General features: G+C 40.0%; 1 protein-coding gene across 2 annotated transcripts; it reads right to left on the minus strand.

Moving 5' to 3' along the window:
• Positions 1-927: 927 nt before the first annotated feature.
• On the minus strand, positions 928-15,707 carry LOC131191693 (C-type lectin domain family 2 member B-like). Of its 2 annotated transcripts, none has more exons than XM_058170105.1 (8): positions 15,653-15,707; positions 13,278-13,331; positions 12,557-12,649; positions 11,217-11,330; positions 10,481-10,653; positions 9,623-9,720; positions 6,195-6,317; positions 928-1,476 (listed from the first exon to the last, which is right to left on the minus strand). In XM_058170105.1, the coding sequence occupies exons 2-7, from the start codon at positions 13,279-13,281 to the stop codon at positions 6,209-6,211; spliced, it is 591 nt and encodes a 196-aa protein (XP_058026088.1). In that variant the 5' UTR covers positions 13,282-13,331; positions 15,653-15,707; the 3' UTR covers positions 928-1,476; positions 6,195-6,208. The 2 variants fall into 2 exon arrangements, with proteins under 2 accessions (XP_058026088.1, XP_058026087.1); XM_058170104.1 differs by lacking the exon at positions 15,653-15,707 and adding an exon at positions 15,213-15,351.
• Between the last annotated feature and the right edge of the window lie 649 nt (positions 15,708-16,356).

Consider the following 16,356-nt stretch of genomic DNA (forward strand, 5'->3'; position numbering starts at 1 on the left):
GTTTACTGTCTGCCATTTATTGTTTGAAGTGTGTGTGAGTTTTGCCTGTTTGTTCTTGCTCTTTATTCTTTTCCTATCTAGTCTTACTTGGGATCAAATGGCCTCATCTTCAGACCCTATAAAATTTCCTTTCCATTAACTCAAGGTCTAAAGGAAAAGGCAGACCGTAGGGGAATACAATGTAATGTTTCCCTCCCTCAGGATTTTTTCAATACTTTTATATGCATCAAATTCAATTATGTGAGTTTGCACTAAGATTTCAGTGGTTGTCTCTAATGCAAACTATGTAAAATTAAAAGTACTTTACCCTTGCATTTTCAGGATTAAAAAAATTGATCTCTGTTGAATTACAAGTTTGTTTCCAATGGTTATATTTTTCAGGGCATATTTTAAAAATCTGCTGGAGCTTCACTTTTCTACCACCAGCCACGCCAAAGCATTATTTTCTTATTAACTAGATGAGTATATGGGAAGGAAAGAAACTAGTGAATGAAGCTAGAAGTTTGTCGACCGAGTGTTCTAATATAAGAGGTGAGCCTTATGCTACGTTATAAATTGAGGAGAAATATTGCAGGTATATAATTGACGCAAAAATTGTGGTTGTTTGTTGGCTGTGCCCTGGGAAAGCTGACTTTGGAGTGATTAAGAAGGATAATTGAAATGGAGGAAAATGGATTTGATATTGAGTATAAATCTACATTGGTAAGTTGTTTTTAAAGCTTGTTTTTTGTTTACCTGACAAGTTTGTAAATAGAGAGCCACCATCCATTGTATTTTGGCTGATCTAAACCATGGTTGTCATTTTGGCTTGCCTGGAAGAATTGTCTTGGGCTGTATATAATACAGTGTATATAAATAACAAACCTCTCTTTTTTATAATGTCAAAGTTCCAGAAAACCCCTCCTGCAGAAAAGACTCTGAAACCAATATCTTTCAAAGTTCTTTTACTGGCATAGGTAAACTGGCACAGTTGGATGAAAACCGAAACCGGGGATTCCGGTTCGTCCCTCAGTAATACAAACCCCAAAATCTCCACCCTCATGACCCCTCTGCCGGTCATATGCTCCAATCTCCAACCATCCCATGTTGACCCATCACTCCAGCCACTCCTTCTCCAGATGCGAACCCAGCCTGACCTTAACCGGCAGGAAAAAAAATATCCCTTGCACTACCACCCTCCTCCCCTCTTTTCCCAAAGAGGAGAACTGTGGCAGCGTATGGAAGCCTTCGGCCTAGTATGGCTTCCAAAGCTGCCATATATATTTTTATTGTAACATTATAAAAGATGCCAAGTATAAAAAATGGGCAGTGCAAAATAGAGCTTTACAAGCCATAGCAGAAGAAAAAAGAAATGCCTATCCCGAAAACTGAATGGGCCTCTAGTAATAAAAGAAGTGCATCTCAAAGTGAAGCAGCCAGGTTTAGTGTGAGCAATCTTGCAGACTAAGGTGAAGAATCTCAGTTTCCATAAGGCACCTGGAGCAAAGCAAACAAAAACATTCATAGAGTCAGTGAAGATATTAACAGTTTTGTCTCTGGCAATACATCAAACATGAATTAAGGCAGTGAATTCAACTGCTTGGGCTCCCAAGAAAAACAGCTGCCTATCAACTGATTTTTGCCGAGGCGCATTTGTTTAAGTAAAGGCTTTATTTTACCTTAAGGCTAAGAAGCAGAATTTGATTTTTTTGAGACAAACACAATAAAGATGGAACGTCTGAGGTTTAATGGATTATTGCCTTCTATAAATCTGCTAGGAATTATTTCATCCATGTGGCTTTTAATTTTTGTCAGGCTCAACTATTCCAACTGCTTTCAGAGGATTCACACTGTGCCTTTTACTTTCAAAGGAAGAAACCTGAAGAGATTATCTCCCATTGGATCAATGTACCTGCCTATTGAATCATTATTATTTATTTATATAGCCACCACACTCACACATTAGGTCACTCTGTAAGGCTTAAGTTTAACATTAAAAAAAACCCTGCAACAATACCATCAGATTAGTCACTTCATCCGCTCCATTTCTATTTGGGGCCATCACCTTTTAGGGTCTTTTGAAAAAGCAACAGGTATTAACGAAATAATATTTCGTTAATACCGAAGGAAGATTGAGATGGTATTAAAGCAGAGAATTATAGGCCTATATTACTTTTAAATACTGATTACAAGATATTTGCCAAGATACTTGCTAATAGATTAATGCCAGTGATGAATCAAATAATTCATAATGATCAGTCAGGATTTATTAAGGGTAGGCAGATGAGATATAATGTGAGGCAAATTGTAAATTTACTTGAATATTTGGAACGAAACAACCAAGTCTCAGCGGCACTCTTTTTTTTTGGATGCTGAAAAGCCTTTGACAGATTGGATTGGCAGTTTTTGTTTAAAGTAATAGAAAAAATGCAATTTGGGGATTATTTTATCCATGCAATTAAAGCAATATATCAGAAGCAAACAGCACAAATAATAGTAAATGGTGGGTTAACAGAAACTTTTAAAATTGGGAAAGGGACGAGACAGGGATGTCCCCTGTCCCCATTACTTTTTATTTTAACTTTAGAAATTCTTCTGAATAAAATACGTGGTTCCGATCGAATAAAGGGAATTAGAGTTAAACAGCAAGATTATAGATTAAGAGCTTTTGCAGATGACTTGGTTGTTACTGTATCTCAACCAATATACTCAGCTACTGGTTTAAAAGATATAATTGGTCAGTATGGTAAAGTATCTGGATTTAAGGTGAATCAGCAAAAGACAAAGATGATAACTAAAAATATGAATATACAACAAAAAAAAAGAGTTAGAAAGAACTACAGGTTTTGAAATCGTTAAAAAGGTTAAATATTTAGGAATATATATTACAGCTTCAAATGTCAAATTATACGAAAATAATTATGAGGTATTGTGGCAGAAGGTATGGAAAGAAATGGAGAGTTGGAAGAAGTTACAACTATCCTTGCTGGGAAGAATGGCGGCTATAAAAATGAATGTTTTGCCCAGGTTTCTATTTTTGTTTCAAATGATACCGGTGCTTAAGAATGATATCAAATTACAGGAATGGCAAAAGGGGGTTAATAACTTTGTATGGATGGGCAAAAAACCAAGAATAAAATTAAAAAGAATGCAGAATACAAGGAAAGGGGGTCTTAAGATGCCTAATTTAAAATTGTATTATGAAGCAGTTGTCTTATCATTAATTACTGATTGGATGAATTTAACTGAGGAAAGAGCTTTGAATATAGAAGGTTATGGTTTGTTATATGGGTGGCGTGCCTATTTATTATATGATAAGAAAGTAGACAAAATATTTAAAAATAATATAATTAGAAATGCATTATTGAGGGTCTGGAGGAAATATCAATATAATTAGATGGAAAGATTCCAATATGGGCAATCCGAGACACATGATAGAAAATATAAATATATATCAAAAGATGGAGGTAGTTACCTATAAAGAACTTCTTTGTATGGAAAAGGGGGAATTACAATTAAAATCCAGAGAAAAGATGGGGGAAGAAGGGAAAAATTATACATGGTTCCAATATGGACAATTACAAGCTAGATGGAAATTAGATCAAAAAATAGGTGTTAAGCAAACTGAGGATAATTTGTTAAAACAAATGAGAGATCAAGGCCAACAGCATATTAAGAGGTTGTATAATGTATTAGTAGAAATAGACTCAGAGACTGAATTGGTTAAGGATTGTATGATTAAGTGGGCACAAAATTTTCAGCAACCAATAATGTTGGAAACTTGGGAAAGAATTTGGGTGAGGAATGTTAAATTTACACAAGCACAAAATATGAGAGAAAATTTTTATAAGATGTTTTATAGATGGCATTTAGACCCAAAAAGTTGTCATGTATGTATCCTAATGTACAGGCTAAATGTTGGAGATGCGATTGTGAAGATGCCACTTATTACCATATATGGTGGACTTGTAAAAAAGTTAAAGCATTTTGGATTAAAGTATGGTGGATCATGCAGAATATTTTGAAAAAGAAGATTAAGTTTACTCCACAGTTCTTTCTACTAGGAATAATTATGGATTGTACAGCTATAGAGACTAAATTGATTTTGAACTTAATAACAGCCGCGAGACTTTTGATTGCTCAATATTGGAAGAAAGAAGAATTACCTACAATTGAAGAATGGACACTCAAAGTATCAAATCTGGCAGAAATGGCAAAAATTTCTGCTTACTTGAAAGACTATACACAAGAAAAATATATTTTAGAATGGAAAATGTGGATTGATTATATTCAAAATAAGTATCAGATTAAAAAATATCGAATAGCATATGAGTAAATTTAGGAAATATTTTGTATTAGATATATTTCTGAAGGAGAGGGGAATTGAGAGTGTGATTATGTATAGAGTGACTAGAGATTATAATTTAGGATTTATTTTGGATTATGATTGTTAGTTTTGATACCCTGCATTTTGTTCTGGGAAGTCGGGGTGGGGGTGGGGGTAAGGGGAGGGAATTGGGGTGTTGAGGGTAGAGGATGGAGTGATGGTTAATGTACAGGGATTATTGAAGATGTATAAATATAATTAATATAGGGTCGGGTCTGCCCAGTTACCATTTTAGAACGGTGGGGAGGGAGAAAAGAGGAGAGAGTAGGAGGTAGGAAAGAGGAGAAGAGGAAGGAAGAGGGGTAGAAGAGGGAGAAGGAAGGTGTAGGGTGGAGGGAGGAGAGGATGTAGATAAGAGAAGGAGAGGAAGGTCTGGAAAGTAGAAGAAGGTAGAAAAGGGAAGAGTGTTAAAAGGGGCTGGTGACTGGGCAAGCCCGACTAATTGTATATAACTGTACATTGGATGAGCTGTTTGATATGATTGTAAAAATAAAACTTTTTTATGAAAAAAAAAAGAAAAAGCAACAGGAAGGGAGGGGCAACCTTACTTCAGGGAGAATGAAGTTCCATGAAGAAGGGCCCCCCACTGAGAAGGGCCTTTTAGATGGTCCCACCGCATGAAAATCCATGGGACCCATAATGTGCCGTGTCTTCCTGCCATGATGAGCTGGGAGAAACAGTCCTTCAAGTAACCTGGCCCCAATCCATGCACCCCGTTAAAAGTGATAATTCAACTGCAAAGAATTTGTATTATTTCCCCAACAACTTCCCAAAATCAAAACTTGTAAAACTGGGAAGATGATTTATGTATATTTAGTATTTGAACTGCTTCCACGGCCAAAAGCTATTTTAAGATTTTTTTTCTGACCATGCCAGTCCATGGAGGCTGTATCAAACATTGTGTTAAATTTATTTTCTTTTGCCTTTTATTCATCATCTACCATACTGAGACAAATGAAATCCAAAAAACTTCTATAATCCACATAAAGTTTAAAAACTAAAACTAATGGAAAAGTCATTTGAGACTTTTATTCATCCCCTCAATAATCTTACTTTTCCTGATTCCCTCTTATTGCTGACATAGATAGAAGTGCCTGCCACTTCAATTTTCTTTCTTCTGGGCTCACCCCTTCCTTCTCTCCTCTCTTTCCCCACTTCCCTCTTGCTCTCTTTCTTTTTTCCAATGGTCCTGCATCACAACCGATGCTGGATCCTTGTTGCAAAACACGCGGAGAGATTGCTGGTGAAAACTGAAATGCAAAGCAACAGCAGTAAGCAAACTACTACTTTCTCCGCCTTGGTCCCCTCAAGAAAAGCTAACAAACTTTTCCTAAGGGAGTAGCAGCTACCTAATGTGAAGTTCTGCCTGGAAGCTCCCACAAGCACACACACAACTCCTAAGTTTTGATCGAAACATGGCGCTCTGACGTCATAGCTCTGCTATGATCAGGAGACGGCAAGATCTGACCTTGATTGGCTGGCACATGACTCTGGATGTAAAAGTCTGAAACTTTTTCAGCTTTGAAATGACATGAAGATCCTTCCCTTTTCTCCCCCAGAAAGTGAGTGAAACACAGGCAGGCTAGCTCAGACTGAGCTCTTAACTTCAAGACTTTTCTTTATATGAAATAATATGTTCCTACTCCTCAAAATAACACCAGTAGTTCTTCCACACTGCAACTACATCCGCTCTCTTATTCTCCTAGGGCAGTCCAAAGGTTACTCAGAAGGACCCAAAGTAAGTTAACAGCAATCAGGTGTGTTCAGTGGCTACAGAATGCTGGGGAAATGTGAATGGGGGGAGTTGAGGAACATAGGATTCTCTTACAGAAAATCTTTGGATCAATTTTTTTTGCAGATGTAGCGGTGTTCAGTGTTGCATCTCCCTGAGCTGGCTGTGGCATCATTGTTCAAAAACGCACAGTCTCCTGCATTTCCCATGATTTCCAACCTGCAACAGAAGCAGAAATTAAACAATGGGGAGTATCTCCCACCTAGCAGTACCAAAGGGTTCCTGAGGTTACGGTTCATCTAGCTGAGCTTTGCCTTCTCAACGATGATTCTGCAGATTGTTCCCCAATTCCTCTATTTGGAAGTATTGAGTGTGCATCCCACTTAACCCATCTACATCCCAGCAGCTCAGCATTCCGGACTCAGTCCCAAGTGGAATTCTGACCATGCTACTTATACAGGCAGTCCTTGATTTGCAACCACAATTTGGACTGGAATTTCCATTGCTAAGCAAAGGAGTTGTTAAGAGAGTAGTGTCCAATTTTATAACCCTTTTTTTAACCGCAATTCACTGTTAAGTGAATCACTGCAGTTGTTGCATAAATCAAATGATTTTAAGAATATCCAGCTTTCCTTGTTGACTTTCCTTCTTGGGAAGGTTGCAAATGACAAGCACATAAATCCCAGGAGGCTGCAACCATTTTAACTTCTTTGCCAAGAGACCTGGGGAATCCAGGGTGATATGGAGCCAATCATGTGGCTGGTGTCAAGCCCCGACCAGCTTGCCATACCTGGAGGGAAGGAGGAATTGGAGAGTGTGCTGGCAGGAAGGGCCCCAGTGGCAATGAGGGACAGCGTTAGCTCTGGCTGCAATGGCCACCAAGGGAGGCAATGGCGGCATTCTTGCCTGCACAGCTGGCTGATGGCCTTTCGGGACCCAGCTTGCCAGCGTTGGATGCAACGGCCTATGGGTGGAAGCGGTCTACGGCCCATGGGATGGAGGCCGGTGGGGCCTAAGCACTAGATGGTGGACTGCGAACACGGGAGTGGATGCCGACGCTGGATGATGGTTGCGTGGGTGGGACTAAGGGGCATGGTCCCGCCTATCCTATATAGAGGATATAGAGGACCCAGCTATTTTGGGTAATTACCGTCCAGTCTCCAACCTTCGCTTCGTTGCGAAGGTTGTAGAGAGTGCCGTGGCGCGACAGCTACCCCAGTACCTGGATGAATCCGTCTATCTAGACCCGTTCCAGTCCGGCTTCCGACCCGGATACAGCACGGAGACAGCTTTGGTCGCATTGGTGGATGATCTCTGGAGGGCCAGGGATAGGGGTTATTCCTCTGCCCTGGTCCTATTAGACCTCTCAGCGGCTTTTGATACCATCGACCATGGTATCTTGCTGCGCCGGTTGGAGGGATTGGGAGTGGGGGGCACCGTGTATCGGTGGTTCTCCTCCTATCTCTCCGACCGGTCGCAGACGGTGTTGACGGGGGACAGAGGTCGATCGCGAGGTGCCTCACTTGTGGGGTGCCGCAGGGGTCGATCCTCTCGCCCCTTCTGTTCAACATCTACATGAAGCCGTTGGGTGAGATCATCAGTGGCTTCGGGGTGAGATACCAGCTGTACGCTGATGACACTCAGCTGTACTTTTCCACCCCGGGCCACCCCAATGAAGTTGTTGAAGTGTTGTCCCGGTGTCTGGAAGCCGTACGGGTCTGGATGGGGAGAAACAGGCTCAAGCTCAATCCCTCCAAGACGGAGTGGCTGTGGATGCCGGCATCCCGATTCAGTCAGCTGCAGCTGCAGCTGACTGTTGGAGGCGAGTTATTGGCCCCAAAGGATAGGGTGCGCAACTTAGGTGTCCTCCTGGATGAACGGCTGTCGTTTGAAGATCATTTGATGGCCGTCGCCAGGAGGGCCTTCCACCAGGTTCGCCTGGTTCGGCAGTTGCGCCCCTTCCTTGGTCGGGATGCCTTGTGCACAGTCACTCATGCGCTCGTTACCTCCCGCTTGGATTATTGTAATGCTCTCTACATGGGGTTCCCCTTGAAGTGCACTCGGAGGCTTCAGTTAGTCCAGAATGCAGCCGCGCGGGTGATAGAGGGAGCTTCGCGTAGCTCCCACGTAATACCACTCCTGCGCAGGCTGCACTGGCTACCTGTGGCCTCCCGAGTGCACTTTAAATTTAATTCTGACCTTTAAAGCGCTCCATGGCTTAGGGCCCGGGTACTTACGGGACCGCCTGCTGTACCGTATGCCTCCCACTGACCAGTGCGTTCTCACAGAGGGACTTCTCAGGGTGCCGTCCGCCAAGCAATGTCGGCTGGCGGCCCCAGGAAGGTCCTTCTCCATGGGGCTCCACACTCTGGAGCAGAGCTTCCCGGGTTTCGCCAAATACCTGACCTTCGGACCTTCCGCGAACTGAAGATACACCTTTTCATTCGCGCGGGGCTGGCTTAAATTTTTTTAATTTTTATAAATTTTAAATTTAATTGATTTTAAATTTGTTATTTATTTTAAATGGGGTTTAGTTTTATAAATTTTTAAAATGCAAGGCTAATTATAATAAGTTTCTTAATTTCTATTTTAAATTGTACATTGTATTGTTATTTTTTACTGCTGCCTGTACACCGCCCTGAGTCCTTCGGGAGAAGGGCGGTATAAAAATCAAATAAATAATAATAATAATAATAATAGAGAGACTTTGCAACTGACTGTTACATACTTATTTGTGCCAGGCCTCAGGCTTGAATAAACCTGTATCCAACTGTTCCAGACCATGTTTGTTTCTGTGTTTGCAAAGCCTGGGGATCTGGACAATTTAGAATTGGTTTGATTGTGGTCACTAGGAGGGTGGAGGTTTATTGGGTTTAGTATTGTTTTATTTCTGTAAACTGCCAGAATCATCATGAGTGCCACATATTTTTTCCAAATAAATAATAATAATAATAATAATAGAGATTTTGCAACTGACTGCTACATACTTATTTGTGCCAGGCCTCAGGCTTGAATAAACCTGTATCCAACTGTTCCAGACCATGTTTGTTTCTGTGTTTGCAAAGCCTGGGGATCTGGACAATTTAGAATTGGTTTGATTGTGGTCACTAGGAGGGTGGGGGTTTATTGGGTTTAGTATTGTTTTATTTCTGTAAACTGCCAGAATCATCATGAGCGCCACATATTTTTTCCAAATAAATAAATACATGCCAGTTACCAAGTACCTAAATTTTGATCTTGTAATTATGGGGATGCTGTAATGGTTGTAAGGGAGGACCAATCATAAGTCATTTTTTTCAGTGTTTTAAATTTTTAAATTGTTGCTAAATGAATCGCTGTTAAGCCGAGGACTACCCATAATGCATTTTGATTTACATTAGTAGGGCCAAATCTTTTGGGGGGGCAATGCCTGAATACTGGCAGCCAGGAGGCTCTTTCTAAGATCAGTCCTGAGCTGGGAAGAGCCTCAATGGAGGCATTTAACTTTCCGCTCTTGTCACTGAAAGGAAAAGAGGAAGACTCACATTGAATTTTCTCCATCTAGCCACTTCCAGGGCTGATCTGGTTCTCTTCTGAGGCCGATCCAAAAGATGTGGTCTCTTGTGAACACCCTCACAATAGCCTTTTAAAAAGAAGTACATGTTAAAACCTCGCATTGCTAGCTTCCCAATGGAATTTCTGAATTTACATATAGGCTACATATAGGATTTAAGCATTTGGGGATTGTTACAATTTCAAGTTTCTAAGCAGTAAAAAATGAAAGAAGCAGATGACTGACTTATTTCAATGATGTTTGGATCCCCCTTTTTTTTTTTTTTAAATTTTCTACGTCAACAGATCTTGCTTTGTGAAACTGGCAGATTTTGGAAGCTGGAGAAGATTAAAAGGATCTTGAAGCTTTTTTCAGAAAAGCAGCTAATGAGATATTTTTTAGTATAATCAGGAGAAAATCCTTTTAACTTTTTCATATTGTAGAACAGCATGCACTATCTATGAAGCAACATTATTTTTAAGAAGTACCGTGTTTTCCCCAAAAAAAGACCCTGTTTTATAGTTTTTTGAACCCCAAAATAAGCGCTTGGCCTTATTTTTGGGGAGGTCTTATTATTTTGTGGTGCGTGGAGCAAGACGGGGCTCCTCTTGCCATCTTACCTGATTTCCAGCTCTGTCTACCTAACCCTAACCAGAGGAAATGGCGGGGACCGGATGCGCATGCGTTTAAATATTTTCAGGGAAGGCTTACTTTCAGGGAGTGCTTATTTTCATGGGGCGCTTATTTTAGCGCATGCGCTCAAAAGCCTGATTGGCTTATTATCAGGCGATATCTTATTTTCGGGGAAACAGGGTAATTTATGCTGGCCAAAACCAGTTCTATAGCTCACCATTTCCTCCTTTGTAATTTTGGCTAGGGAAGCTTTATGCAAAATACAGGAGTTCTGGCTTTCCTTCCAGTTCTTTTCTTCTCTTGAAAATTTGTAGCAGTGTCCCTGATGTGTAATCCAGTCAGGTGGACAATCAGTGGCATCCTGTTGGCAGCTCAATGGCAGTAATGTTCCTACAACAAAGAAAGATGGAAAGAATAGACACTAACTTATCCAGTCCTGTTCTTATGGCCAGGATGGGCTGAATTAGAACCTGTTAGTGAGTTCTAACAAAACCCGTCTGGATGAGAAGACCCATGTTCTAGCAGCCTCTGTCTTGTAATCCTCAGATTAAGAGAGACTATGGATCTGAGCAGTAATTTGCATGCCGCATTTGAATCCAAGAAACCAGATGCAAGCACACTTATTCAGCCATGAATCTTTTTGTGGGATTTTTCCAATTAATTTGGTCAACCTATCTCAGATTTGGCCCACCTGCTTCACGTTTACTGCTTCTGGCAGGAAATCGCTAAATAAAGAAATGCATGTTTATTGATTTTACTTCTCAAATACCAAGACATCTTCAAAACATAGGAAGTGAAGTTTCCTGTATTGGATGACGGGGATTACCGTACATAAAAACCAGGGCAAGGCCAACTCTTATGTTTCTGATCTAACTGCAGAGGTCATTCGGCTTCTTGAAGTCACGTGAGAAGCAGCACTTCAAGGGGAAAGTATTAGGGTCCATATCCCTTACCCAGGAAAAAGAAGAAGCAGCCAAAGATGAGGTAAGAAACAACAATTCCAATTATTGCCTTTTTGTGTTTATCACAAGTTGACCATAATTTCTGTTCGATTGTCTTGACACAAGCTGCATGAAGAAAAGGAAGAGAAACAAGATTCATCAGTACTCATCCGCTATACCAAAGGAAGGTAGAGAGAAACCTGGATACTGATGGTTCTCCTTGAGCTAAAATCCCTAAATAAAATATACACATTTCTAAATTGTTAAGATTTTTCTTTTTTAATTTTCAAACTTAATAGTTTTCCTCTTGAGTCAACTAGAATGTCAGTCTGACTCTGATGAAAAGAAACTGAGTTAAAAATGTTCTCATTGAGCAAATAAAACTATTTAGGAGTGCTTGCCTCCCTCCATCCCTTTCTTCCTTCGTCTTCCTCAATGTCCATGATGGATCTGGAGGCATTTACGTAACTAAAGCTAATGTTCCAGACTATATATGCAATTCATCTGGTACAGTTAAACAGAAGATTGAAACTTAAAATAGTCACGTCTGGCGAACCACTATTGGGTATGCTGTACTTCCCATCAGCCACTAGAAGACAGACTTTCTCTGCCGTAACTCTGCCTTGTGGCTATTCTCGCTCTGAATTAGAATGGCCCAAACCTATTGGCTTTTCACAAGGCAATAAAATCTAGCTAGGTAACTCAGCCTGGAGCTCAGAATGGGTTAAGGTCTCCATTTCCTGACTTTACTACTAGTTGATTAACTATCTTGGTTGCTGTTTCTATTTATTTTCTGGATGTTTTATTGTTTCTAATTATTTTAATGGTTCTGTAATTTTAGAGTCACTTGATTGAGCAGGGCAGCTGTAGGAATTGAAGAAATAAATAAAACGAACGGTGCAGCATAAAAACTACATGAATGTTTGCACAAAAGGCAGAATAAAACCACCCTGACATTCAACTGCTTGAGATAAACTGCACAGTGCCAGAAAAAAATCCATTTTCCTCTTCTCCTTTTTCAAGCATCCTGGACAAGAAAAAGTGTCCAGAAAGTTCATAATAAAATCTGTATTTTTGCATGCTCAATGCAGACTTCCTAGTGTCACCTGTATCCCACTTTCTATTGAACATTTGATGTAAATGACATCTTAAAGCTTATTAGGATGGCTCCTTAGCTCTATGATCACATTTTCTTCTTTATTTCTGTCCCATGAAACATTAAAATTTAGCAGAGAAAGTTTTCAAAGTCCAATGGGGGACATGTCTTGTATTGTAGGTTCCTGTGGCCATGGCTTGGCTGTTTCAATCCTTCATTTGGGTGACTAGATTCCACAGCTTGATATTATTACTACCTGGTTTTCCCTCTTGTCCATCTGCAGATCTGGAAGGAAAATCCAGCAGCTTTTTCTCATGATCCATATTCAGCATTCCTGGATTTGTATGATCTGGAATTAGAAATGGGGCTGTCACAAGAAGGAAGCAAAGATGCTTACAGAAGATGGCAAATTACTAATTTCAAAGAATCTTTTTTAAGATATAGGATTCAGCCTCTTAAAAAGTGTGCAGCAGAAAATAATTTCTGATGCATTATTTTATTGCTATCAATAAATTAGGCAATTTTTTGGTAGAAAAGTTCCATTCCATTTTCCACTTGACATCAAAAGGTAGAAGCTAAGAATAGAGAATAGAACAGAACAGAATTCTTCATTGGTCAAGTGTGATTGGAGACATAATGAATCTGTCTTTGGTGCATATACTCTCAGTGTACATAAAGAAAAAATAAAATATATTCATCAAGAAAGATGAAAGCCTATCAGAGAATCTGAAGGCTAGGTTAACTGAGCAAACTTTCCATATACAGCAACACTCACAAACGCCAATCCACACATAACACAAGAGAAAACACCTCTCCTGAATTACTGACTAGAAATTAGGTGCTGATTCCTTTCCCAAATCATAATTTCAGCAGGAAAAAAAACTGTAGTGGAGACCCAGGCAGGAACTTATAACTTCTATGTGATTTTTAGACCAACACTTTTTATTCATTTATTTTTAGTCATTTCAGTGACTTACCCATCACCTTGTGTATCCGCAGTTTGTCCTAATCTCCTAAAATCATCTGAAACCCTTGAAGAAAACACAGAACATATAATTCTATTATTACTGTTAACTACTATATATTACTATGCCAATTACTTTAGCTAGTATGTCGGTACATTTTTTAAAGGAGAAATAAGAGTTTCACTAATGCAACTATATCAATATCTGACATACATACATACATACATACATACATATATATATATATATCTGACATCAATACAATTGAACGTGTCCAGAAATATTTTACAAGAAGAGTTCTTCACTCCTCTGAAAACAACAAAATACCTTATGCCACCAGACTTGAAATCCTAGGCTTAGAAAACTTGGAACTCCATCGCTTTTGACAAGACCTAAGTTTAACTCATAGAATCATCTATTGTAATGTCCTTCCTGTTAAAGACTACTTCAGCTTTAATTGCAATAATGCAATTAATTTAATAATAAGGGGCGTGCTTACGAAAAAAATCAGTACAATTGCGGAGGCTACGGCCTATGTGGAGGAACACAAAGCCTTCCTGGAATCAGATGACCCAGGAATTGAAGAAGGGGAGGTTATAGATCATGGGGCTGAAGCGGCTGCCGCTGTTGCGGCCCTGGAGTTGGGTCAGGCTGAACCCAGAGTTCTGAGATCCAAAACTAGGAAGTGATAAAGATATTTGGGATTGTGTTGGTTTTCCTTATTCTCTTTTGTACGATATTCTGTTTATTCTTGACTCTTCTTTATTACGTATTTAAAATTTGCAAACTTTGCTACTTCGTGTCACCTGCTTGCCTTATGGCTGTTGTATGTGTTAAAAAATTTGAGTAAAATTCTTATTTTAGATAAGAAAAATGAAAATTTACCATACCTGATATGTATTTGTATAAACCTTTTTTGACTAATAAAAACTTTTTGAACAAAAAAAAAAAAAAAAAAAAAAAAAAAAATAATAAGGGGCGTGCATAAGAGCACAAAAGTGCCTACCGTTCCTGTCCCATTGTTCCCTTCATTATATCAAATTAATATAGCTGATGCATATTTTTTTACTTATATATATATATTTTCTTCATGATATGTTGTTTTATTTATGACAATGTTTGTGTATACTGTTGTGACAAAATGAAATAAAAAATAATAATACAAGAGCAACCAATAGATTTAAACGTAATGTTAACCACTTTAATCTAGATTGCAGAAAATATAACTTCTGTAACAGAATCATCAGTGCTTGGAATACTTCACCTGACTCTGTGGTCTCTTCTCATAATCCCAAAAGCTTTAACCAAAAACTTTCTACTATTGACCTCACCCCATTCCTAAGAGGACCATAAGGGGCGTGCATAAGAGCACAAATGTGCCTACGTTCCTGTCCTATTGTTTTTCTTTTTTTCTTCTTATATATAGAGAGAGAGAGAGATATATATGCTTATACCTCCTTATATTTCCTCATATATATGTTTATATACTACATAATCTTTTGTGTGATGCTTATATATATTGCTATGACAAATAAATAAATAAATAAAATAAAATAAATAAATAAATAAAACTAATATCCACCGCCACTGCAGTAGCTTCTGCCATTAGTAATAGCCAAATGTTGGAAGTATGCCAAAGTATCTTGGACGGAGACGGTGCAAGGCCGCATAGCCCGTTTCAACAGTGTTCTCTACTCAAATCTTCCGATACAAAGAAACCCTGAGCCTGAATTGCTTACTAGAAACTGGAGTCCTTTCCCAAATAATAATTGCACTCCTCCAAAGTTGCAAAGGCTCAGCAGGGAGCAGTCATTCCCCGCTCCGATCTCCAGGAAGCCTCCGCAACTGGGGACAAAGCAACGCCTGGGAGACCGCAAGGGAGGGAAGAAAACCCCCCCTCCGCTTCCTCCCCCCCCTCCGCTTCCTCTCCAGCCCCAAATACTCTACCTGGAGAGCTCTAGGCCAGCCCCAACTGCTCTGCACCCCAACAATCACCACCGTTTTCTTCCGCTCAACTAGTCGGCCGTACGTCTCGTAAAATGAAAGCGTAAACTAAAACGAAAGCACACATAGAGAAAGCGCATGCCCCTCCCTCCCTCCCTCCTTCCTAAGCCCCGCTGCAGCCTTCACGCAGGTTTCAAGATTGCAAAACGCGGGGGTGGGGGGGAGCCCTGACTTTTCCACGGCTTTTGTGAAGAGAATACAATCCTCCCGAGGCTGCCCAGAAAATCCTCCATTGCAAAAAGAAACATTTTCAGCTGCCTTCAGCATTTGTTTTCCTTGTTGTGTGAAGGGCCAGGGTGGAGCGCTCTCTGTGTCCCTCTCTCCCTCTCGTGTGCTACGGACAATGACACGGATTCAGATAGTAAAGCAACCACTATTTATACCAAGGTATTCAAACTTCCCAGCAGAAAGCTTCTTTCTGTCCTCCCGTCTCTTGAAAGGCTCCAGTTTTCCCTACTTCTCCCCCAGGGCTATTTTCTAGCACGGCTCGAGTCTCTTCTGTACCAACTCCTGTCAGAAAAAAAACGCGGAGAGAGCGCTGAAAGCCAAGACAATTATTGCTAAGAGAAAGAGCCAAGATTGAACTCTGGTTCAGGGGTCTCCAACCTTGGCAACTTTAAGCCTTTAAGCTTTGCTGGCTGGGGAATTCTGGGAGTCGAAGTCCTCCAGGCTTAAAGTTGCCAAGGTTGGAGACCCCTGCTCTGGTTTGATGGCATCAAATGAGGGCCAAATGATTCAAGCTGTATCACTTCCCTGAGAATGTAACCCTGCTTATATGAATCATTTCATTACTATTTCTCCCTTCCTCAAACGTCTGTTTTCCAACAACAGTGCCCAAACAGCATTTTAACTTGAGCCAAAGGAGTATTTATACTGAGAAGTTCTGTGTAGCAGAAGCTCACAACTTCCGGCAGGGAAACCAGCCACTGCTCTTCCTCTTCACTGCAGGAAGTTCCAGTGTAATGGAGATACCACATTCTCCATTCTCTTATTAAGAACAGAGAGCCACTTTGGTGTAGCAGTTAAAACCTTAGGCATGAAGCCAGCAATGCCACTCTGTCTCACCTTTAATGTATTTATTTATTTG

Source organism: Ahaetulla prasina, chromosome 2 (assembly GCF_028640845.1).
Source record: "Ahaetulla prasina isolate Xishuangbanna chromosome 2, ASM2864084v1, whole genome shotgun sequence".
NCBI lineage: Eukaryota > Metazoa > Chordata > Lepidosauria > Squamata > Colubridae > Ahaetulla > Ahaetulla prasina.